This window comes from Onychostruthus taczanowskii, unplaced genomic scaffold, assembly GCF_017590055.1.
Source record: "Onychostruthus taczanowskii isolate IOZ18803 unplaced genomic scaffold, ASM1759005v1 scaffold14, whole genome shotgun sequence".
In the NCBI taxonomy this organism is placed as follows: Eukaryota; Metazoa; Chordata; class Aves; order Passeriformes; family Passeridae; genus Onychostruthus; species Onychostruthus taczanowskii.
The window spans coordinates 2651217-2677491 of NW_024498573.1; the positions used below are offsets into that span (position 1 = coordinate 2651217).

Sequence of the window (26275 nt, forward strand, 5' to 3'; positions counted from 1 at the left end):
TCTCCATGAAATACTTTGTTGTGAAGCCTCATTTCTCAAGGATCTCCTCAGCAAGAACATGAACTTTGCTTCCAGTGAAGTGTGCAGTGCCTGAATTTGGCTGTGCTGCTCTGGCACAGCACTCAGTGACTTAATTCCTGTCGGGTATTTAAGGAATGGATCTTTATTCAACCCAGCATCCGCCGGGCCGTGCTAACTGCAGAGATCATCCCTGCCTAGGGTGGGGTCTGCAAGGAGAGGAAATACCTTTAGTTAAACCAACTGATACAGCTGGAAAAAAACTGTAAACTGCTGGGACAAAACATTCCACACCAGGCCTGGAGTGGGGCTGGTGATCACGAGCCCTTTGTGTTTATTTTCCATCTGCTAACACAGATCCTGTCTCATGTTTTCTCTTTTCTTGCCCCATCTTTATTTAAACCTCGGATATAGAAATCTTTAAATAGGACAAATTATGGCTGTCAGCTCAAATCTTGTTTGCTGTTTCAAACACCTGCATTTAAATCAGCAGCTCCATAAGAAGTTTTTCAGTTTGCATTTTAAATGGGTTAATCAGTGCAAGCAGTGCTTTGAACTAAAGTTGGATGCTCTCAGAAAGGAAAAGCTTCTGGGTTTGAGACTTTAAAAATAGCCTGGGCAAGACAGTAATAAAACATACTGTGGAGAGCAAGCTCAGAACGGCATGGAAATAATTCAGATGATCTAATAGGTCTCACTGCTATCTTGTGAGAGGTTTAATTCTGCCTCAGCATGAGTTCAGTGTGTAACACTAACAGCACCTCCTTACATATTGTCATGGACTGCCAGAGAAAGAGGAACTGTGTAAAATACCCCTTCAAAACCACGGGGAGAATGGGCATGGTAACAGCCATCAGTCACAGTTTGGAACCTGCTGTCTCTGGGACATCAGTTCCATCTTTAAATTATATGTTCACAGCAGCAGGCTGGGAATTCTGTAATACAATCAGAAGTAGGAATTCTTCTAAATGTAACAAAGTCCATCCATAGTGTGTTCTTTGTGACTGAGGTGATTAAGCTGTGCTAGCCTTGGATTTGTTTAGGTCAGTAATAATTACATTCTTAGGTTGTCTTGCTGTATGAAATAAATAATATTTTCTGCATGAGGTTAAAAAGGTGAATCTTACAGTGATTCAGTACACTCAGTATTACCTTTTAATGCTTTGAATAGGCATTTTACCATTTTCGCTCTTTCTTTTAAGGTATATTTTTATCCCTGCTCAAATCCTCTTCCTTTGCTGAGCAGCTGCCATTTCAATATGTTATTTTTATCCAGCCCAGTGAGTGTGCTGCGTGCTGCACAGCCAATGTCAGCCTGCAGAAGCCTTTCCCTGGAGACTTAATTGCATCTTCTTTACAATGAGCTCAGCCTCCCTGAGCTGAGCCTGGGATCCAGAGCCTGATTTTTGAATCTGGGTCTTCCAGATGGCAATTTGAGCTTTACTGTAATAGTAGTAGATTGACTAAATATTTCCTTGTTAAGTGACACTGAAATGTCTTTAAATGCTTTGTGACTGGTTTCTACTGAAATATCCAATAGTTCAGTTCAGAATATCAGGTTGTTATTGCCTGGAAACGATGCAAGGTGGGATGGATGAAAGCAGCAGGCCAGGACATCTGCTTCCAACATTGCAGAGCACTCCTGTAAAATCTGGGTGTGAACAGCTCAGTGTCTGCAGGAATCCTGTGGCTGTGACAGTCTGAAAAACTGAACACGCTTCTGCACCAAAGGGAAGGAGCTGGGAGTGGAGCAAGGTTGAACTGCAGCCCTAAATTTTAATTTTGAAAAGCCAGAATGCTGCAAAGTTGCACCATTCAGGATTTCTCTGAGCAAGCAGAGAGACCAAGCTGTATTTTAAATCATCAGGGCCTTAATATTAACATGAAAAACCATGGCAAAATTGAAGAAAGTATGTAAACCTTATAAAATGTTCTTTGATGAAAGGGATCCAGATAGTTTTGAGAGCTTTTTTGAATATTGGATAAGAATCTGAACTGGATTTTTTTCCCCAAGTTGTATGGATTATGCAGCATATTAATATTCATGGAGTAGAATGGGACATTTGGGTTTCTGTGTGATCCAGAATATTATTGAGACCCTGCTGAGAATCAGTCCCAGTTCTCTTGAGGGAAGTTTAAGGTCCTCTACATATATGGACAGGACAAAATTTGACCTCTTTTAAAATGTAAAATAATAGATTTTGAGGTTTTCTACAGCTGCTGTGGTGGCTGCACCTCAGACTTTGGGGTTGATCTCCTTGCCCAGAACCTAAGAGTTCCTCATTTGCAATTTTTAAATTTATCCAGCTTCAAATAAAATGAACAAACCCTTTCTTTCAGGCTGTTCAGGTTTGCCTTCATTTTCTTTGGAAACTGTTGGTGAGTTACTGTGTGAATGTTTCATTCTCAGGATCTTCCTGAATTTTATCTCCTATGCCAGGAAAGGCTAATGGCATTTGCAGACCTGAGTGCCTATTAATTAAGAGGAAAAATAATTGGTTTACTATGTCACAATATTGCAGAACTGGGTTTAATAGCACTGAACCCCAGTTCATGCTGAGGGAGCTGGGATGGGGAAATTGTGGGAATTTTATTTGAAATCAACTGTTCCTATTCCTGTTGCAATCCACTGATTTCAGATGGGTTAAAGTAGAAATATTACAACTTCTGCTATTCTAGATTCTGAAATATTATCAAGAAGGTCCCGCTTTCTCTCCAAATGCAGTTAATATCCAACATTTGGGGGCAATACTCAATATTTTAATTTTTTTAATTAAGCAAAGTGTTTGTTGAATTTTCCCTGCCTTTCCAATATTAGGAATTTATCCCAGCTTTTGTTTAGAAACAGCCAACAGTCTTGTAAGAGAATGAAATCACCTGGGCAACAGGAAGGGACTAAAATCTTCTATTAATAAACACTGAGATCAGATTCACAGACTGGATTTGAACCTGCCACAGAAGTAATGGATACAAACCATACATAATGTATGATTTTACACTCATTACCTCCTAAACTTCCAGTCATTTAAATGGACATTTGGGTTTGTGGCTTCAATGAAGTAGTTCAGAAGAGATGCTGGATTTGAAATTATGGAGAGGATTAGAAATGGTGAGAATTAGAAAGGTAAAAGTGGACTGGAAAGAAAAATATCATGTCTGAAACTTGCAAAAAAAAGGGGGGAAAAAGAAAAAAGAGGAATCAGCCTTAGGTAGTACACAGGGAGGAAAGATCTCCAGTGAGGAGAGACTCCAGGAGCTGGGCCTGGTCAGTCTGGAGAAGGGAAGACTGAGAGGGGATCCCATTAATTCCCAGAAATATCTCCAGGGGGTGTCAGGGGATGGGGCCAGACAATAATTCCTGAGCAGCTGAACCTTTCTGACAATACCTGTGTGTTATAGAAATGCTGGTTTTGACAAGGCACATATCAAACAACCATCAAACAACTCTGGTTTTACTTCACCCCTGAAGGATTTTGAGGTGGGGAACCTTGATTTACTCTGTCCAAAACGGAGCCATTTAGTGCTGAGCCACAGGGTACTGATGGAACCACCCTTTGAGACCAGGAAATTCCTTTTTCTGCCACCTCAGAGCAGTACAAAAATCGCAGGGTTTTCTGATCTTAATCCAATTTGGGCATCAGTGTGAGGATTCCTGTGCAATTCACTGGAGCAGACCTGTGTTTTTGTGTGCAATCGTTTCTCCCAGGCCCCTTGCCATGCTGTCCCATCTCCAGAGCCTGCATGGAAAATTAAATGCCTCTCATACTTCTCAGACAAGATATTTCCTTGGAATGTATGTGCTGTAAATGATGTGGCAGGCAGAGCTCTTTAAAACACGGCAAAACACTGAAATAGTGCTGAATATTTTCATGTCTACCTCGGTGATTTGATCTTCAGAAGTGGTACAGCCAACAAAATCGTTCTGAATGCCGTGACAGCAGCCTTGCTAATCTGATTAAAACCTTTCTAAGGTTTTCTTGCTTCCTTTTTTATATCTGTGGCCTCGTGAAATTAATTCCATCCCTTTTTTTTAAGAAGTGTGTTTAATCTTCTGCTTTGTTTAATGTCACTGTCCACCAAGTAGGTTTTGGTTTGGGTTTGGGTGGTTTTTTTTCTTTTCTGAATTCTTGCTTTGATAATCTCTGACCATTCTGGATCATCTTCAAAGCTGCCTTTAATTTGGAGCTTTATTTCATGAGTGGTGTCTGTTCCTTGTTTTAGAAGACACTGAACTCTCCTGCCTCCCTGCCCAAACTGCTCAAACTACCTGTCTTTTTGCTTTTTGCTCACTTTGTTCACTTTTTGCCTTGATGTTGAATCGTTTGAGTCTTTTGTTAGCCACGTTTTGCATGATCTCTGCTGTCATGTTTGTGAGCCTTGAAAGGGCATGAAAGAAGCAGGAAGAAAAGCCTGAAGTGTTTTTTTTCAAAGTGGAGTTAAAGAAGAAATGGGTGTAATGAGAAAGGGAATGAGTTTTGAGCAAAACTAAGGAGGTGAGTGCTGAGGTGTGAGTGTACAAGGGAAAAATTGGGTCCTTAAGAAAGTCATAACTTCTTTAGTCGTGGGCAGTCATTGCTTATACCCAAGAGTGGCTAAAATCTGAATTTTGCATCAATTATTTAAGTTACTTCAAGAAAGAATCACGATGCATATAGAATTGTTCTATCGAGTACCCACTTATTTTAATCCAGCATTAGCTAGAACGATAACAGCTATTGCTGAGGCAAATTTGAAAACACATTTTACAGTAGATTTACCCATCCTTGGCTTAATGCTTTGTGTGTTGGAATGCAGACTGGTCAGCTGTGAGGGCAGGTTTTTTCCACTCCAGTGTTGATGGTTGGGCTGCCAGGTGAGTGGAGCAGTGACGTGCTGCCTCCAGATAGGCACATGTCAAATGAGGTGCAGGGAGTGGGATTTCAGCTTTACTCAGAAATCCCATTAGCAGGAATCCCAGCTCAGCACTCAGATTGGGTGTGAGAAAAGGATAAATGTTGTGCATGGAATGTGGGGATACTTATATAAATATGTACTTATATAAATCCTGCTGGTGCCTGGTTCTGTGCAGCACTTCTGAATCCAGGCAGGGGAAATGGGGATTCTTTTAAAATAATGTTTTCATTTTCTCTTCCCATTTGGATTGAGTGTGGGGAAGTGTGTAGCACAGTTTAGTTAGATGTTACTGGAAAATGAGTGTCCTACCTGTGCTCTTCACTGGAAAAATGAGAAATGGGGAAATGTTCCAGTGCAGGGACTTGAGTGTGCTTCATCACAGAACCATGGAATGGGTTGGGTTGGGAGGGACCTCAAAGCCCATCCAGTGCCACCCCTGCCGTGGCAGGGACACCTCCCACTGTCCCAGGTGCTCCCAGCCCCATCCAGCCTGGCCTTGGGCACTGCCAGGGATCCAGGGGCAGCCACAGCTGCTCTGGGCACCCTGTGCCAGGGCCTGCCCACCCTCACAGAGAACAATTCCTTCCCAAAATCCCATCTGACCCTGCCCTCTGGCAGTGGGAAAACATTCCTCCTTGTCCTGGAGCTCCATCCCTTGGAAATTGTCCCTCTCCTTGTTTCTTGTTGGCTTCTTCAGGCACAGTTAGGTAACCCCAAATCCTTCCCTTCTCCAGGCTGAACAATCCCACTTTTCCCAGCCTTTCCTCATGGGTTGCTGTTGACTTGCTTGTGTTCCTGTTCCCTTCTTGTTTGGGAGTGAATTAAGAGGATGGTTAAAAAAGGAACCAAGGCCTCGTGTTGCATTCCAGGCTGTCTTGTGATCATTCCTTCCACAGACAAAAATAAGTTGCTTTGAACCTATTATTGTACTTAAGGAACTGCAGGTTTAGATCTTGCAGTGTAAATCCAGTTCTTGCAAGTCATAGGCAGGTGATCCAGGAAAAAGCCTGGACAGAATTCCTGGTGCAGGAATTGCTGCTGGGGTGGACAGATACCAGAGCTCCTGGGGGGAAATGCTGCATATAAAGAGGCCAGGAGCACAGTGATACAAACCATGACAGCAGAGATTTGGGAAGGTTTTACACCTTCTCATAAGTTGTTCAATAAATTGTCTACCAGGTTCAATAAATTGTTCTTGTCACTTACAAGATAAATTTTATCTAGCAATTTTTAGCATATGACATCCCATTCCTCCCTTCCCTCCTGTCAGAAATTCTGTCATTAATGAAGTTACCACGTTTGAAGTAGTTTTGTAAGGGCTTAGAAGCTGATTCCTCTAATGCTTTTCCTTCTCCCAGCTGCAAATTCTGCCTTTCATTTCTTATTTTTCAAGTGAATACAGTAATACTTGAAGTGTTCAAAAGATAAATGCTGCCAATTATTCCATATCATAAACTGGAAGATGTATTGAGGCAAAAGATGGGATGTTTTTATAACTTGGTGTCTATTCTCCAGCAGTCATACATGAATATAAAATAAAGCTCAGTGCCATGAGCAGCAGGGTGCCTGCTATCCTGAAATACAGTATAATTCCAACTAAGATCCAGTCTCAAGCTGCTGGTTGTGCTCCATGATTTGCTCCTCTCCTTTTGGTTTCTTATCTCACACCCTGTGGGGGATCCTGGAGAAGAGTTGTAATCAAATACACACAATATTTAAAGCTCCCACTTAAATTGATTTGCAGTATCCCACTGGAATATAATTGGAATTAAGGAACAAATATTGATCCCTGGTAGACAAAGCTGGAGCTGTGTCTAGGATTTGTAGCAGGTTGGTTTAGGAAATTTCTCTGTGTTCTGCTGTTTGATAGCAAAGAAACTTCAAAGTTATCTTTGAAGCTTCTGTAGTTTTGAGATGAAGGAGACTGAATTGGGTTTGTCACATTTCAGGAGTAGTTAAGTGCTTGTGGAAATGGAGGAAAATCCTGTCTGGAGGTTCCTTCAGCCCAGGGACCCTGTTGGTGTGACACAGCAGCAGAGCAGTGACACTGAGTTAACCTTTTTTATCCCCCTTCCCCTTCACCCTTAGGCTTGAACTGTGGAGTGCCCATCCCTGGAGGGCTCCAAGGAAGGCCTGGACATGGCACTCAGTGCTCTGGCCTGGTTGACAAAATTGGGATCAGTCACAGCTTGTACTCAGTGGCCTTGGAGGCCTTTTCCAACCCAAATGATTCTGGGATTCCGTAATTCCTGGAAGCATGGCCAGGGCTTTTTGGCTCAGTTGCCCAGTCCAGGAGTTACCTCGAGCTCCTGGCAGAGGTGGGTTTGGAGCTGGAGTGGCAGAGCTGAAGCAGGATGTTCCCTCCTGTCCCTGCAGCCTGGGAATCAGGGAATGCCAGGGGCTGGAAGGGACCTCTGGAGATCATCCCGGGCTCACCTGGGGCAGGTGACACAGGGACACATCCAGGTGGCTTTGGGAAGTCTCCAGAGAGGGAGAAGAGCGTGGGGACTCCTTCCCAAGGGTAATTCTTTCCTGGCTGTGACTGCCCCATCTCTCAGTGGGGCAGATTTTCTTCAGGCAGATTAAAGCCATAAAAACTTGCAGCTCATGGCACAAGCCTTGGAAACAGTCACTTTCCTTTCAGTGTTCTCAGCCTCTCTCCAGCCCTGCTTATTTGATGTAGAAAGTTGTCAACACTCCCTGTTTGCAGCTATTATGCTGAGAATCTGCTTTCTGCCACTCACTCGGGTTCTACCTTTCTACCATGTGAACCCAATTAATTCAACATAATCACAGGTAAAACAGTGTTACTTACCAAAGGATTTTGCAGGATCATTCTCCACAGGGTTCCTGAAGGAAAGAAACCTGTTTACTTTTTGTCTGTCAGTTGTTTTGTGACAGTGACCTGGAATTGAAAATTAAAAATTCTAGTCAGACCTGTACTTGAGTGCTATGCAATAACAAAAACTTCATTTTGTTCCTGTTCTTGACAGAAGGAATGGTAAATACTTGTCTTCAGGCATCTGGCTTTACTTGAAATAAAGCATAATATTTGCATCTACAATAGTACTCCTGTTTTTCAGCATTTGTTTGGACATTTTGGACATAAGGTAGAGCTGTATTTAACAACATGTTTTTTTTAAAATCTCTTTTTACATTGTGTTTCTTTAAAAGTAAATTAGGAGGAAAAGTACAAGTTTTGGCAACTCTGCTGCTTAATTTTGCAGAATCAGTAATTCCAAAGGTGCTAATCCTTGGTTTTACTGTGCAGCAAAATTTAGGCTTCTTTGCTGGTTTCATGCTGACTTTGACATTGCTGAAAGTGTGTCAAATATACATTCTTCAGATGTACATACAGAGCTGCTTAATTTTTTTATGCCTGTTTTAAGATTATTGGAATAGTTTTCACTCTTTGAAGTTTGGTAGCATTTGAAATCCACAAAGGGAATCTCTCATATTCCCTTTTAGTGGCTTGGTTTGGAAAACCATTTTTAGGACAGGGATCTCATCTGACAATGTCAGAGATGGCTGGGACTGTAAAATGCAAAGTTCTGACATGGAATACATTCAGTGTCAGTGCAGATGTGTTGGCATTTTGTTCAGTTTATTCTGTAGTGAGAGCATTTCTCCTGGATCAGGTGTCCTGGGCTGCTGCCATGGATGGGCTGCTGTTCCACAGTCAGCATGCAGTAATTCCACATCATGTGCTTGGAATAATTTGCCTGGAATGAGATTAAGTGCCTGAGCTGGGCAACATTTCTGCACACATCAAAAGTCTCAGTTAACACTCATGGAACTGGTGACTGATCCTTTTGTGTTTTAGAACTGAAATCAAGGAATGCATAAAAAACAGCACTTTTTTTTTTTTTTTTTTTGCCTGCCTTAGAACCTCAATCACAGAGTGGTTTGGGGTGGAAGGGACTTTAAAGGTAATTTAGTTTCATCCCCCTGCCATGGCAGGGACACCTTCCACTACCCCAGGGTGCTCCAACCCTGTCCAACCTGGCCCTGGGCACTTCCAGAGATGGGGCAGCCTCAGCTTCTCTGTGCCAGGGCCTCCCCACCCTCACAGGGAAGAATTTCTTCCCAAAATCTAATCTAAAGCTTCTCTCTGTCAGTTTGAGGCCATTCCCCCTTGTCCCAGTTGAGGACAAACACAACTTTTCATGACGTTACCTGCTTTCAAGCTGAAAATGTCATCTAAGAATTAAATTGTAAGGCCCTATTAAATGGAAGGAAATATTTGTGTGTAATACATGCAGGTAGATGAAATTTTCTATGTTCTGATTTAACAAAGTGTGTACAGCTCTCTGCAAAATCTCTGCTCGGGTCTCTAAATTTAATAGAGCTAATTTAACCAAATATGCATTAAATAGAGATGTTCTTTAGAATTTTCTTAATTTTCTTCCCTTGGTTTGGTTAAGGAGATATTTAATTTGTTCCCTGGTGAAACAGGGCTTGAGGTGACCTTACAGAACCTCTTGTGAAACATCTCTTACCTGTGGCAAACATGTGATCCATGTGAAACGTTGTGAAATACAAAGTGATGATAAAATCTCACTCTGGAGTAAGAACCAGCCCTGCCTGCCCTCAGAGAGTACTGGGGGAAAAAGGCAGTTAAATATTAGAGTTCATGTTTGTAATGGCCTTGTGCACAGCATTGGCAATCTTGATATAATTGCAAAGCACAGTTGAGTGTAAAAAAATAGGAAAAAAGCTCTGCTGGTATAATGGCTAAAGCAGATTGTGCTGCAGTTATTTTTCTGTCATTTAAAAGTAAAATTCAGGCAAATCAAAATGTTTTCTCTGGTAGACTCAAGGATATCCAGCTCACTTTTAAAATAATCCTGTGGAACTTTGATACTTCTGTTTCTGTAAGTTAAGTCCCAAGGGAAACAAAAGACAAACCTGGCTCCAAATCACCTTCCCAGTTTCAGTAAAAGCCTGAAACTCTCTGATATTGGTCATATTTACTTTCCAACATAAACAACTGCTCACCAATGTCAGGAACATTGGAATAGAGTAATAGAGAAAACCTTATTATACCCCTTAAAAAAAGAAAAAGGAAAATCTGCCCTCTGGCACTTTTCTCCATTTGTGTAATATTTAACAAACAGTTGCTGAGGGTATAAATACAAAATACACCTGGAATCAGCCAGAACCAGGTGCCCAACCCGGGCACACTTTGTGCAGCACAGACTTGGAGCAGGGTTGGGGTTTGAGTGATTTAGGATCCCTGCAGCATTTTTCAGGGTTTTTCAGCAGAGTGTGTTTGTGGGGTTATACCCAATGTGCTGACAGGTTTTGTGGTGCTTCTTCCTCTAGAGGGAAAAGAGCTCAGCACATTTAATTGGAGGTATCAACACAAAATATATGAATTTTTAAGAAAGAAAGGAGAAAGGGAAGCGGCCAGGAGCCTATTAAGTGTCTCAAATGAGGAGAAGACAAAAAAAAAATCTGAGTGGGTTGATTATTCCTGATGTTCTTTAAAATAAAAGTAAAAGCAGCAGATTTTTGCAAAAGATTATTGACTTTCTCTATGGTTTTATTTCCAACACAGAAATAAAGGGAGGGCTGAGCAAAATAATTGAAGCAGCTGCTAATAGCATTTTAAATTTCAGGCTGATTTTATTGGCAAAACGTCTCTGCATTGGTTACTAATGAGCAGTTGAACCAGTTGCATGAACACTTTGTATTTTTTAGGTTTTGTAGCAAAATTTTGCTCAGATATCTCACGAGATAAATAAATCTTGGGCCCTCTATGCAATTATCTGAAGCACTGAAGAAATGGGGAAGGGAAAACCGGCTTTGAGGAATCCAAACCAAGGCTGCAGTTGTCTCATTTCTCAGCAAAGGATGAGCAAGTGTTGTGATCTACAAATTAAACCTTTTCCTGTGCTCGGTGGCAGTTTAAGGATTCATTTGTGCAGCAGCTTAGCTGGGTACTCGTGTAGCAAAGCCTTCTCTTAATCTGAATTTCTGAGAGCCAGAAGGGGGGACTCAGCTGCCTTCCTGGCCTGCCAAGAGAGCATTCCTTGCCTCAATGCTGTTTGTATTTCACAGAGTTTCACATTGTGTGAAATTAATGGCGTGTGATGAACCCTGTATGCAGGGAGCAGAGAAAGTTTGTATCTGTGCTGTGCTGGGCCAGTTTATAAACTGTGGCTCCTGAGAAATGTTTTGAAATGTCAGATGTTGGTATTTTGTGGCTTAGATGTGAAGCAAACGCTGAAAACAAGAGGCGAATTAAGAAGAGGAAGAGGAAAAAATTATAGTATTTGGTTCTCCAAACCTAGTATTTGGCCCTGGAAATAATTCCTAGCTGGTGGCTAAGGTTTTTTGGGGTGTTTTTTGTCCTGGTAAAGGAGAAAAGTCCTGTCTGGAGTGCCTCAGGTGGGGAAGCTGTGAGGAGTCCCCTGGCCTGAGCTGTGGTCTCACATCCACGGAGCAATCGTGTCTGGGTGCTGCTGCCAGCAGTGAGTGTACAGAGAGCAGGAGGCTGTGTGGTTTTGTCAGTAATTCAGAAACCACAAGCAGGATTTTTCTGGCTTTATAGGCAGAGCTGGTTTTGACAGTGCTTGATGTGCTCCGAAACGTGCAAAGGCTGCTGGGCTCAGGCAGGGACACAGCAAGATTGCTGATGCTCTGTCATTTCCTTCCATTTCTTCTTTGAGGACTGTATCAGCCTCCTGCGTTTCAAAATTCAAATTTAACATGGAAAAATTGTACTTATAAAGGCCCTCAGCACTTAAGATTCTCCCATAAAGCCTCAAGAATATTCTCCAGTCTGAAGACCAGGACTTTGTTAATTTGTGTTCTTGGTGTTAATTGTGAGTCTCTACCAGACGAGTGAAATGATCTTATGGATGTTAAATAATCATGAAATAAATTGGATTGATACAATTTTTATTTGGAAAGAGGAAATGACTCCTGTATTGTTGTGGTTTACAAATATTTAAATGCTTAAACTAATTGCCGGCCTCAATTTTGAATGGGGAAGCAAAATCAAACACATGATGTGCTCAGAGTTTCTCACAGCACTTGCCAGGAAGAATCCAAGTTTTGAAAACAGTTGGCCTGCTTTCAGAAAGAGATTTTAATGAGATTAAAAGAGAAAGAATGTGCAAGTTTGATTAGAAAGTTTGGCCGTGCTCTGACAATGGGTTCTTGCAAGCCAGCACAGCAAATGCTGTTGTTTGTAGGGCTAGAATTGATTTGTTCTGAAACATGAAAGGTAGGAATGAGTGGGTAACAAATTATTCCAGCACAGTGTCCTTGGTTAGTGTGAGAGAATCCATCCCGCTGGACACACTGCTGAGTCTAGAAGGCAACTTCAGTGGCCCAATTGTCTCCTTGATTTTCAGTTTTTCAGCTGGTTATTTGCCAGTCAGAATTGAACCAAGGATTTTATGGGTTGTACAAATAAACCTGATTTCAAACCAGAAAGTATCACACCAGTCTTTCCCTTTCCTTGTGTCAGGGCTTCTCCTCCAGCTGGGGTGGAGAGCAGTGTTGGAATATTCTGGAGCTTGGCAAGGCAGGGAGAGCCTGGTGCATGAGGAAAGATCCATTTGCCTATAGGCACACCCCCAGGAATAGCTCAAATAAATAAATAAATGTGCAAATTTGGGGCTGAAATCGCTTCCAAAAGTCTCTTGGATTATCCACATCCACTTGGTCAGGCTCCTGTCACCGTGGTTTATCAGTAAGTAACAGAGCTGGGCTGAGGAGTCCATGGGGGGTGGGAGGGGCAGCTTGTGAACACTTCTTTTAAATGACCTGGATCTGCAAAGGCTTGAGAATCACTGAGTCAGTATAAAGGCAATAAAACGAGGTCTTTTGGTCCTTATAACAATGATTGAAAGGCTGTTTTCTTTCTCATTTAACATGCAGCAAGGACATATGGGAGAAGGCGAGGTAACAATATTCCTCTTTAATTTTCTAATGTTGACAATGTCTCATGGGAGAAATAACATTCAGTTTTTACTAGAGGGCAAAGTCCAAACTTTAAGCTTATAAGGGAGCAGTTTCACATACATTTACATAGTCTGCATGCCATAAATGAGCATTTTAAGTGGATTAGGGAGTACCTGAGGCTGAAATGATCGCAGTGGACATCACCTGGATGGTTTGTGACCCTGGGGGGCTGTGTTTGTGTGTGTGTTTGTGTGTGTGTGTTATGAATGCCAGTGCTGGAGGAGTTTATTTTGGGAATTTTGGGTGCTGATGGAGCATCAATACAGTGAGTGTCCGAGCTGCTGGGTTCAGTGTGTGTGTGGAGTTCTCCAGCAGCAGCTGAGGAGCCTGGAAAGGGGAGTTAGGTTTGGGAATTGCTCCCTCCCAACGATACCTGCAGTACTGGGTCTTAGGAGATGAAACAAATCACAAGTGCAGCAGTTCCTTAGGGGAAAACCAGGTTGAAGTCAATATTACAATATTTTTATCATAGTAGGATTGAGGTTTGCCCAGCTATAGAGAGAGGCCTGATTATACTTGACTGTTATTTTTATTAAAGGTGTGTAAAAGATTCTTGAAATTTCAAATAAGGCAACCTGACCGAGCCTTCAATTTTTTATTCATAGAAATTCTATGGACTGTGGATTTTACTGCTTTTATTTTTTCCTTTCAGCTTCTTAGCTGTTTGATTTTTGTCACAGAGAGTATCTGTATCTTGGTCAGATTTTCTGTTTTCAAGATGTTTTCCTTTTTAAAACCATTTTCTTTCAAGGGGAGGAAGCAAAACCAGGATAAATTAACCTCACCAGTACATTTCTGTGGTAGACTGGGATGAATCCTGAAAAAACAGACACAGTGTATCACATCATAGACAAAAGGAAATGTATCCTAGAACTTGCAGCACGCCTCATTACTTACTCTCCCTATTTATATTTATTCCTAAAATGCTCCTTAAATGAATAGAAGTCTCAGTTTGCTGTGTAGCTGTTGAATATTGGAATTAAAGAGGGAATTCATGGCAGAGAACAGCTCCTGTGCTCTATTTATGATATTATACAGTGGCATTTATAACAAAGAACCTTATTTAAAAGAAATATTATTAAGGAAATCTATGATAAAGGATTGTCACAGAAAGATGCTGGACTGCGAGGGGAACATTTCTCATTTTACATTTTGTCTTAGAGTGAGGCCATTAACAAAACTCTGTTGTAACACTGAAGTAAAGTTGTAGGGGGGACAAAATTTCCAGTCTGCAGTAAATGACAGTGTAATGTTTTCCTCAGGTTATTTTTGTTATTTACTAGTGGGTGGTTTATGATATGTTTTGATATCAGGTAATTTAAATGTGTAATATATTTAACTGGTAGAATTCTTGTTTTCCCATTTTCACCTTGAAATTTTATCTATTCCCTGCAAGAAGCTGTTCACTGGAAAATGGAATAGATGGCTTGATATTGTGAAAGCCCCAGAAACCAAATTGGCTGTTCCCTTCCCTTTTAATACTTTTTAAAAGAAACCTCATTGGAAACACAAAATATTATGGAGAGCAGTCAGCTCGAGCACCCGTTAGAAATCCTGGTTTGTATGAGGAAGAACCTTTCCTCTGAAATGAAGCATTTGAGCTGCTGGATGATGCTGGAAACTGAAAGGGTGCAATGAAATCGAGAACATAACTGCTCATTCAGAGGGCAAATCACTCCCAGTTCTGCTGATGCAGCAACGGGTGCATTTTCCCCAATTATTCCAACAGTGTGCGCTTTGTTCTGTTAGTATGGTTTTTTTCCCCTGTTTTTCTTTTTTTCCAACCCTCTCTTCAGGTCAGTCCTCGCTGTTCCCGATGGAGGATGGGTTCCTGGACGATGGGCGCGGGGATCAGAGCCTGCACAGCGGGTTGGGGTCTCCCCACTGCTTCTCCCACCAGAACGGGGAGCGCGTGGAACGCTACTCCCGCAAGGTCTTTGTGGGAGGGCTGCCTCCGGACATCGATGAAGGTAAAATCCCCAGCCAGGGCAGAGCCTTTTGTCTGCCAGCTCAGGGATGGGTGTTCTCTACAAGCTTTGATATGGAAATGGATCTTTCTTGTGAGTTTAGGCCCTGGTGTTGTTCTGCCACTGAAGAACAAAATCACATTGTCATGATTCAACTGACTTCAGCAGGATAAAAAAGTACATAAGTGCAGAATTAAACAAGCCAATATCACCTGTGGAAACTCATAAATCCATTGCAATCATTGTACAGGCCCCAGAAGTCAGCAGCAGGAAAAGCTGCTCCTAGTTTTGTAAGGTGTGTGTGGAGTAGCAAGTCTTAGCTCTGGGTTTGGTCACTCCTGTGTAGCTGAGGTTGTTTCCAGCAATGATTTTTGTCCTGTGGTAGCTCCTGACCTGTGAATGGTGAGAACCCAGGCAGGAATGAATCTGTGCAGGGCATCCTGAGGCACCAGAGGTTTGTGGTGGTCCATCACACAAATACACGTGGCAGAATACTACAGTCGTTGTTAAAATAAAATTTAACAGTCAGGTACAGGTGTTCTCAGGCTTTGTTTCACCAGAGCTCTGTTCTGTCTGTATGAGCCTGCTGGGATAGTGGTTAGAAGAAATGCAACAATAAAGCTGAAAAGTTTTTTTCTTAATCACAGAATTGTTTTAATCCCCACTCTTTTTTTGTGTCAGAGCTTGTAATGCACTGCAGTGACATAGTAACCTGAATTTCATGTCACCTGAGGGCAGTTGATTATTATAACAGTATAGATGCAGTGGCTCAGCTCCTGAGAATTAGTGGGTTATGAGCTTTTATTTATAAGTAGAAAGGAAAGTTTGAGCTTTGGCCTGTCTTGTTTTATAAGGAGTGTTCTGCCTTGTCACAAAGATCCCCCATCAGCTGCTGAGCGCTGCTGTGAGCTGCTGAAGCTGGAGGGTCACAGAATGTTTGTTTATAGGATGAAGCTGCCTGAAATCAGTGTCTTTCAATGCCTTAAGTTCAGTTTATTTTAATGCCTTTTCCCTTCTCTCCTGTTCCAGATGAGATCACTGCAAGTTTTCGGCGCTTTGGACCTTTGATTGTAGACTGGCCACACAAGGCAGAGAGCAAATCTTATTTTCCTCCTAAAGGTAAATACTGCAAACCAATAAGATGAGCATGTTAGAATAATTTTTTGTGACAAAGCACAAGATTGGTCTGGCAGTGACATAGTGTTTAGGGGGAAAAAAAGAATTTCATCCTTGGGATTGTTCTAAACTGGTGAAGTTTCAAATATGGCTTTGCAGTTATTATTCACTAAAAGAATTCTTCCTTAACTTCCTGTTTTTACTTTATTCCATTTTCCCTCTTTCCCCTGTTGTTGTACATGTAGTAAGAGCTTTTTAAAGGCACTAAATGCCTTCCACAGCAGCTGGGAAGGATTTTTCCCTTAGAAGAACAACCAGAGCACTTGTGGGTTGGAAATGTGTGCTGAGAGCACCTTAAATCTTTTCCCTTCTTGTGTGGCAGCATGATGTCAAACCCAATTCCGAGTTAAATTCTGATCCTATAGACAAACAGACAGCAGCAGTGATGTTTGTGTTTTCCCTTGGCCAGGATATGCATTTTTGCTGTTCCAAGATGAAAGCTCTGTGCAGGCACTGATTGATGCATGCATTGAAGAAGATGGAAAGCTCTATCTCTGTGTTTCCAGCCCCACTATCAAAGACAAACCGGTAGGTGGAATTGTCAGACCCTGCACAATTCCTGAGTGATAATCACAAATTGGGCTCTTCAAATGCAGTTTTTTCTGTCTTCAGAATGTTAATGTTAAAATTTCTTTAAGGTGTCAAATTAAGAAAAGACCAACTTACTACTTTTGAACTAGACATAAGAAAGTTTTTTAGTCTAGTTACCATGCTTATTTTTATCAGAAAAAGATGTATTTCCAGACAGGTATTTTATGCTTGCTAATGATGAACATGTAGAATTCATATTGTTTGAGTCTTATATGTAACAGATAAATCCTAAAAAAAATACCATGGCATTGAACTGTAAATTATTCATATACAAATGGTTGGGGGGCTGACACAAGTCTGTCAATGGTTGGGGAGAATTCTGCTCTAGTCCTGTGCTTCAAATTTTGGCCAGCTGTAACCAAATACAAAGCAGCACAGGAGCTGAACAGGCATCTTTGAGCCTGCTGCACTGAGATAAGGCTGGGACAACAGGAGCAGTGCAGATCTGTGTGACAGGGGGGTTGTACAGCACAGCTCAGTCATGATTAAGTAAATGTGTGAGCAGAGGGTGAGGGCTTTTTTCCCCAGAAATTTGGGTAACAAGGAAGTGATGAAATTTAGCATCCTCAAATGGTCTGTCTTAAGAGAACTCGTTACCATTTCATTTTGAGAAACGATTGCTGAACAAGTAGAGTTTAGAAAGCACAGCTGTTTAAGGAAGTTTTCTTCTCTGTAGGACGCTGTTGTAATTTATATTACTGAGACACTTTGAATTGTGAATGGTTAAAAAAACCAGGCTTTTTGTCCATAGGTTCAGATCCGGCCTTGGAACCTTAGTGATAGTGATTTTGTTATGGATGGTTCCCAGCCTCTTGACCCAAGAAAAACCATTTTTGTTGGTGGTGTTCCTCGGCCTTTACGAGCAGGTACACACTGCAGCGCTGGGCATGTTGGATGTGCAGCCTGGTTTGGGGAGCACTGGGGGAAGCGAGCCTGGCAGCGAGGGAAATCTTGAGCGTGGTGACACAGTGGGGGACACGAGCCATCCTGAGGTGGTGCTTTGAGAGAAACAAGCGAGCCTAGAGCCCTGTTTGGTTTTGCTTTGTGCTGCAGTGGAGCTGGCGATGATCATGGACCGGCTCTACGGAGGGGTTTGCTACGCCGGCATCGACACCGACCCCGAGCTGAAGTACCCCAAGGGAGCTGGGCGGGTGGCATTTTCCAACCAACAGAGCTACATTGCTGCTATCAGCGCCCGCTTCGTCCAGCTGCAGCACGGAGAGATTGATAAACGGGTAAGGCCTGCTCCCCCCTGCTCCTCTGCAGACGGCCTCCCTGCCTCAGAGGTGTGCTTGCAGTGTTACAGCAGGTTAATCCCGTTTTTAGTGCTGCTTAGATGCAGCACGGGGTGAAAGCGGAGTGGTGGGGAGCTGGTGGTGCTGGCACGTGGGAGGTGACTGTGAAAAAGAGTTTCACGAGTTGCTGAGTGTGGTGGGAAGTGTGGCAGCTGCCTTGGCCTTTTCTAAGAATATTGTGCTCCTCAGATGCTCCCACTGCAAGGATTTGTGGTGGTTGGGAGATGCAGGGAGGGAGGTGCCTGCCAAGGATGGGGCAGCTCTTATTCCTGCTCTGCCTCCTTTGGGAGAAGAGGCAGAACCACCCCAATGTGTGCTGGGTGTCCAGGAGCATCCTGGTAATGCCTTGTAAGCTTGTTACTGTGCCCTGCAGCCACCCTCCACAGCCTGTGCAAAGGCTGTGCTTGCTTATTTCATTCCTTTATTATTGTATTCCTTATTATTTTAAATTAGAGAAATATGCCAAATGGATCAGCACTTTGCTTTCTGCCCTCTTCATCTCTCTAAAATGTAACTGCCAGTTACAGTGATATTCAGACCACAGTTTTGGGAAACTCAGATGCTCACATCTCCTCTTGTAATTCATCCTTTGTCTCTGGATTTTTCCTACATGACTGTCACTGCTGATCTTAATTTTAAAGTTAATACAGTGGAAAACCTCCAAACTTGGCTGATTAGCCCATTATCTTTTCACTTCTGCTCTGGCTATAAAGCAGAAGAATTGTAACAACAATTTGACTGTGGGCCTGTGAATTGGAATGTCTTTGTTCTAATCATGGCTCTGAAAATAAGTTCTGTACAGCTTTGAACAAATAATTTGGGCTGCCCTTGTGCAACTTGTGCTTGCATAAGCAGACACTTGGGTGAATAGGTCCATTGAAGCTGGTGGGACTACAAATTTAAGTAAGTACTTTTAAACTCTGAAAAAAAAATTTTGCAATCTATTTCCCCTTCCTTCTCTCCCACCACTCCCTATTTCCTCATTTTTTTGTGCAGTTTTTGTGTGGGGAGATAATGCTCAGAGAGGAATCATTATAACAGAAATCGGGTGCATGAGGGAGGTAAAAATACAACAACACTAGTTTTTATTAAGGTTCTATTTATTTTTAGTTTCCCAATACTGGTTTTCTGTAAAAAGAAAAATAAAACTAGTAAAAAAAAAAACAGTAACAAGAAGGGATTTCCTGTAAAATTAGGCAAGGAGGTGCTGCTAAAGGGTGTGCTCTGAGATAATGCACAGGAAGGGTTCAGTGGCTGAGTGGGCCTGATGGAGCTGCTGTAACTGAGCCTTTCCCTGGAGCTGGGAAATCCTCTGTGCCCAGCTCAGGGAGCAGTTGCAGCCCTGTCACACTCAGAATTAATGTGACAAGGACACCTGAGCTGCAGTGTGGCCTCTGAAGGTGGCTGAGCAGAGGGAATGGAGCAGAATCACCACATGAAGGAGGCCTGTGTGGCATCTTTGTCCTTTTAGCACTTGGAGAAGGCAGCACTCCTCAAAAAATCCCCAACCTCCCACTGCAGAGCAGATTAGGGGATGGGGAATGTGGTGTTAGGAATATTTGCCTGCTTCTGCTCTTCTACAAATTGACTGAGTTGGCAGGGCAGGGTTTTGGGAAATGCAGCTCGAACACTGCAAGAGGAGAAAAACATGTCATTAAAAAGGCTGCTGTGCTCTGTCTGAGCAGTTTATGTGTCCTGTAAGCAAAAATGACATCAAACTACTGCAGTGCCATCTGGGCTGTGATAAAATTGGGTGGGTTTAAAAACCCAGCAACTTGTGAATGTCCTTATTTGCCTGAGGTGTGTCCGAGGCCTGTGAGGTGCAGAGGGGAGCAGCCCCAGGCCAGATGCAGAGATAACAGCAGAGATATCAGTCACAGCCTGGGTGTTTGAAAATCGTGGTGAAAACATCACGTTCAATGAGCTTCAGAGAAGGTTCACAATTCTAGAGCAGGAATTTGCACCTATATTTATTTCTGCTGTTCTGAATTCCTGCTCATCACCTGGCCCTTAATGCCAGCAGCGTAGGAGGGCATCAGTCCTGTGGTAAGCCTCTCATTAGATCCCAGCAAGATCAGGTGGATTTCCTTTTGGTGAGAGGACTAAGCCATGGAAAAAATACAGAAATGAAGTGTTTATTTAGAGAATAAATGGTCTTAATGCTGGAAATTCAGGCACATGTGCATATTTAATCAGCAGTTACAGTGTTGTATAAAGTTTCCATTTCTGCCTGAAAGGGACAGAGCTTAATTGGGCATCAAAAATAACTCCCATAATTATCCAAGGTTTTGGTGTCAGTCAATACATTCTTTGAGCCTTTCTGTAAATCAGTGACAGCAGGTGTGAGACTGATGGTCAGCACTGATTTCTGGGGTTTTTCTGAAGGATCAAAGAGGGGGGTAGAAGTGGAATTTGAGGTGTTCAACAGCCACGTTCAGGTGTCACGAGGGAAATCTTGGTTCTAGCATTCCCTACTGCATAACTGCTGTCTACCCTGCTAAAACACAGGTGTGGAGTTAAGAATTTACACTGAAGAATGACCAACCTGTCTCGTTTTGTGGCTGCAGGTGGAAGTTAAGCCATATGTCCTGGACGATCAGCTGTGTGACGAGTGTCAGGGCGCCCGCTGCGGCGGGAAGTTCGCCCCGTTCTTCTGTGCTAACGTGACGTGTCTGCAGTATTACTGTGAATATTGCTGGGCTGCTATCCATTCCCGTGCCGGCAGGGAATTCCACAAGCCCCTGGTGAAGGAGGGAGGGGACCGCCCGAGACATATTTCATTCCGCTGGAACTAAAGGATCGCTCATTTGCAAGCCTCCAATTAAGTGCACTCTTCTGTTCCTCCCCGCCCCGCCCCTCACTCACAGCATGTCCTTTTGTAGTAGTCTGTAATTTAACAATAGTCTAATGAAAGAATGACCTATAATGGGTATTTTATAGAATCTTGTCATTGAAAACTGTATTGGGAACTCCTTTTCGTATCGATAACATGTTGCAAGTGAGTTGCATTCTCTTGTCTTTACTACCGAGAGAACACTTAATTTCCTGCAACGTTTTCTTAGAGGAGAGAAAAAATATTAAGAGAAGAGAATTGAAACAATAGAGTATTTTGGTTTTTTAATTAAATTATTGTTAATAAAGAACATAATAATACTTTTATTAAATAACCGTGCAACAATAACACTATCAGTCTGTTCTGACACTTTTCCCCCAGGGAAGCCTGTTTTTGCCTCTTTTTTTTTTTTTTTTTTTTTTTTTTTTTTTTTTTTTTTTTTGTTTGTTTTGTTTTGTTTTGTTTGTTTTTAGATTTTTCCAGCAACAGATGAAGTTACATTTACCTACCAACAGGAAAGAGCATGTTTAAAGCAACAGAAATGCATGAGCAAAGTTGAAGCAGCACTATAATAATGATCTTTTTTGTTTGTTTTTTTCTTTTAAACTCTTTTAAGGGTTTTGAGGCTGAAATTTTAGCTCGGTGTGTATCTGACCGTGCCTCTGGCTACCACCCACATCCAAATTATTAATGAGATAGGCAGAGCTTACTATATTTTCATCAAAATGATTACATTTTAAGAATTCCTGAATGTAAAAGTTGAGTAAAGTTACTACTGAGGGGGGAGTGCACTTTTTTTTTCTTTAAGAGAACTCAATTGTCTGGTTACAGCCCTAGATATCCTACCAAAGCTAGAGTAATGACAACTAGTGAACTGGCATTTCCTCTCCTGAAGGATAAATATATAGATTTTATTTTTGATGGCTATATATAACTCTATATCCTAATATACTAACATTCATCAGGGGCCAGCCTTTGCTCTCCATTTTGACATGAAAAAGTAGAAAACCTAAAGATACCTCAAGGATATCACTGATTTTTACTGGAGTTTTGCTATTCCATTGTGGCACACAAACTCAAATTGGCTGCTTATTGGTTTCCCATCGTGGCTGTAAAGTCAGTTTTTGATCCCCTCAAATTTAGCTGTAACAGAAGGCATGAACCCAAGGAGTTTCCAAATCCCGCTCTTGCACCGCCGGCCGAATTTTGTGCACGGAATGGTGCAAGTGTGCAGATGCCTTTCTTACTCTTCCTGTAGAAAGAATCCCAGCTCAGATCCCAGCTCTTCAGAACTAATTGTGGGGAGATAAAGACACGCAGGTGGAAGTGCCAACATCGCTAATTAACGCCGGCTTTATTGGAACTCAGTCCTGCCTTGAGAAGAATCAGCCCGGGACACGCGAACCCAACGCTGACGAGTGGGTGCAGAGGGTTTAGTTTGAAACAGATCAATGAAGGAGTAGTTCTGAAAATTTATTTTTAGTACTTTTGAACTAAATGCCCTGGCCAACTTCTCCACCAAGGATGTAGCAGTGTGCAAACAAAGTGATTCTGTGGCAATCTCTGCCCGGCCCCAGGGGCCTGGGACCACCCGAGAGTCTCCCAAACCAAAGATTTGCCCTGGCACTGCTTGGAAAACATCTGCTCCCTTCAAAGCCCCCCTCATCCCTTTCCCCCAGCCCCCATTATCTTTATGAGAAGCAGTTTTTCTGTTCAATACAGGCTTTAATGAACTGATACCTTACCAAGTTCCAAAGGTCAAAATGGAGACATTTGCTGTCTATTAGTCAAGTATAGCAAGGGAGCTGCTTTTACTGAAATCCCTGAAAATATTGACAACAGTAATGCAAATGCAGAGTGCTCTTGTGTAGATTGTCAGGGACTTTTTTTTCTCTGAAGTACATAATTCTAGTTGGAATGTTCCTTTCATTTTTTTAATGCTTGTAGGTGGCTTGGGGTGTGCTATTGTGCCGATCCTACCCAGCAAACAGGTGAGGTGGGTTTCCATTACAAGAAAATAACACTGTTTGAGAACTAGCTTTGAATAATAATTTTTTCCCTTTGTACATGACCTGCTGAATTTCGGTACAGTGTTTTTGTAGCTAACTTATTTTGTCATGCACATAATGTATATTTGTTATGCACTACTTTTGTATATCTTGTTTTTCCAACAGTGAGCATTTTTAGGCACACTTTTCACTGACGGGATATCTCTTTATGCAATACCTCAATTTTTCATATTGCAAAGAGTAGCTTTTTGTACTTTTATTACTGAGAGATCTTCATATACTTCATTTTTTAATATAAATAATTTTAATAAATTTTATTTTCTTATATTCTGCTTTTTATACATTTCAGTGCTCTGCATACATTTTGAATTATGGATGTTGTGCACTGGCAATGCTATTTTAGAATCTGCAGAGAAAAGAAAGCATGTTGCTTAAACATCTTAGCCCAGCACCAGGTATTTGGTGTACATATAATTTAAGAAATAGTATATGTAAAGTTGAGAATTAAAGAAGAAAAAGCATGAAAGTGACAAATGACACTTGTCTTTAGACCCATGAAATTTAAATGCATAAATATAGTGTAGAAATTTAAAAGTCAAGAACCATCAAAATTGTCTACCGCTTCTTACTGAGTTTTTAAAAATTATACACAAATGCAGACGTTTTTGGTGAATGTTTAGCCATTTTTATTATTAATAAAGAATCGATGTTAGGTGTTTGATGCAGAACCGTGTCTGCTCTTTTAAATTATATTTAAAGAATAAAAGAGAGCCTGCTAGGTGGCAGGCATGTAATGTTAGTATGCATGACTAATGTAAGAAATCGTTATTCTACTAATATTCACTTGTGATTGTGTGACAAGCGTGTTTACAGATCCTTTGGTTACACTTCGATTTACAGGGCATAAACAATTCTCTCCATTACTCTGTGCTTCAACAGTGCTGGCCAAGCCTCTGATGGCACGGGGCTCTCTGGGGTTACCGTGTAGCCCCAGGCTCATTAACGTGTAATTAGCTGCCGGTGGGGGGGTGTCATTAATGAGCAGCGGCGTTCCCGGGGGAGTGACAGAGTAATTCCATGGTTATTTTTGCAATGTAAAATAAAGTGTTTCTGATTATTTTATATGTAAAGGAACCCCACTGCCCCGTGCTTTTTTGGTATAGTCTCTACTTCTCCATACACAGACCTCTGCAGAATGCAAATTTCAACCTTGCAGTGACTGAATTTAGCGTTTTATAAGGATGCTGTTGGAAAGACTTGATAATTCACCCCTTGTGTTTTTGAAGAGTTCAAACCTTCTGTTCAAAGGTGATTTAAAACTTGAATGTGATGGATTGTGGCAAGTTAACTTCAAGTTATGTGCAATACCTATTTCAGACTTCTGGAAGATCTTTGCAGTGTAATTCTTTGTTTTTAATTGCAGACATTTAAAAATGTCATTTTCTACTGTTCTAGTAAATCCTCTTTCTTGCTGGTGTTTCTAAAGAAAAGAATCAGAAATCAATCTTTCTACTAATGTAAATTTGAGATTATTTTTAAAAAAAAAATGGAATAAAACGTTTTGGTCATTTGCTTTATTTTATTATCTTATTTTAAAGCTACTGTGATAGCATTGTAAGAATTGGGACAATATTGTATTCAACTGTTTTATTTTTTATATTTTTAAATTTTAAAGTATAATTAGTTTTTATAATTTTCATCAGATTTTTTTGTTATATTTTTTGGAAGTGAAACTTTTAGCAAGTGGGTGTCTAGTTTTTACTAATCCCTAATATGTTTTTCCCCCAATGTATTGCTCATATTATCAGAAGGAAAAGTTATTTAAGTATGTCAGTTAATTGTACTACTTGGCTGAATTTCCATATAGTTTTTACTGTGTATGGGGAGGTTGTAGTATTTATTATAGCATTTTAAATAAGGGTAATTCATTTTTTATTAAAGTCATTTTCACGTTTAAGTTCATATTTTTGTATGTTCTACTCTAAGTTATATAACACAAGTTACTTTTTTTAAAGAGTTCATTTGTTGAAGTGCTAGTGAAAATTAATGTTATTAAATAGTTTGCAAATGACTATTTATACCAGTATGCATATAATTTTTAAATATTTGTAATGTGAGATGTTGAATGAATAAAACTTTTAACTCAATGTTTCTTCTTAACCTTTTTCTTTTGAGCCTCCTGTAGGAACTCGTTCCTTTGTGGCCGAAGCTCGCGGGGCTGGGGAGGGAATTTTCTTGAGCTGTGTGGGGTGAAAAGAGCTTTAGGGCAAGTTCTGCTGCCCTGTTCTGCTCACAAGTGCAGCAAAGATGCCTTGGGGAGGTGAAGATGCAGCAGCTGAGGAGAGAACCACCGAGGCACAGGTAACCCCACAAGGGTTTGGGCTGGAGGGATCTTAAAGATCACCCAGTGCCACCCCTGCCATGGCAGGGACACCTCCCACTGTCACAGGCTGCTCCAAGCCCCAGTGTCCAACCTGGCCTTGGGCACTGCCAGGGATCCAGGGGCAGCCACAGCTGCTCTGGGCACTGCGCCAGGGCCTGCCCACCCTCCCAGGGAACAATTCCTTCCCAATATCCCATCTGACCCTGCTCTGGCAGTGTGAAGCCATTCCCTGTGTCCTGTCCCTCCATCCCTTGTAAAGGGTCTCTCTCCATCTTTCCTTCAGATACTGGAAGGCCACCGTTGGGTCAACCAAATCCTTCTCTTTTCCAGGCTGAACAATCCCAGCTCCTTCAGCCAGAGAGAGACCAGAGACCACGGTGCAGTGGGACAGACAGAACCAGAGCGAGGCCAGAGCAGAGCCCAGCAAGGCAGGGACAGACAGGGAATCCTCTTTGATTGTCTCATGCTTGTGATCTGACAGTAACAGAGGGAAGGCATCTGACATTTCAGAGAACTTGCTCGTTCCAGCCTTTAATATAAAATATCTGAACTTGAAATACCTGGAAAGTTGTGTGGAGTGTTGCTACCTTACAGATCTGCTCTTCGAGAGCTGTTCAGCAGCTTAAGGAATCCCAGAGTTGTGCTGCTAATCTCCAGTGCCATCACTGAAGGAATTGTGGTGCAAATGTTCAGTGGATGGTGAGTCTCCTTCCTTTGTGTGGGTGCTCCCGAAATGCAGGTCCTGCAGCTCTGATAGGATTAGTTCTGATCCCTTCACTTGCTTTTGCCTTCACCTGGTGCACGTGGAGCAGCTCCAGCCTTGGGAAATTGGTTTTTAACGGCAATGGGAAGCTTTGCTGGTGGTTCCATGCAGATATTCCCAATTTCCTTTGCCATGTTAAAACAGAAAGCTGGGAGGCTGGGGAGTGGCTGGAGGTGCATTGCCTGCCCAGTGAGTCAGGAGTTCCTCTGCTCAGCTCCAGCCTTGGGAAATTGGTTTTTAACGGCAATGGGAAGCTTTGCTGGTGGTTCCATGCAGATATTCCCAATTTCCTTTGCCGTGTTAGAACAGAAAGCTGGGAGGCTGGGATCAGGAGTGGCTGGAGGTGCATTGCCTGCCCAGTGAGTCAGGA

The 26275-nt window shown here is 41.9% G+C and overlaps 1 protein-coding gene across 1 annotated transcript in view; it reads left to right on the forward strand.

Moving 5' to 3' along the window:
• The window catches only part of CPEB4 (cytoplasmic polyadenylation element binding protein 4), a 38514-nt gene extending 13608 nt beyond the window's left edge, over positions 1-24906 (forward strand). The window contains exons 3-8 of the mRNA XM_041397757.1: positions 14685-14858; positions 15885-15974; positions 16441-16559; positions 17374-17488; positions 17676-17857; positions 20485-24906. Coding sequence (XP_041253691.1) covers positions 14685-14858; positions 15885-15974; positions 16441-16559; positions 17374-17488; positions 17676-17857; positions 20485-20712 — 908 coding nt within the window. The 3' untranslated portion in view covers positions 20713-24906. The remainder of the gene's footprint in view (positions 1-14684; positions 14859-15884; positions 15975-16440; positions 16560-17373; positions 17489-17675; positions 17858-20484) is intronic.
• Positions 24907-26275: the final 1369 nt, after the last annotated feature.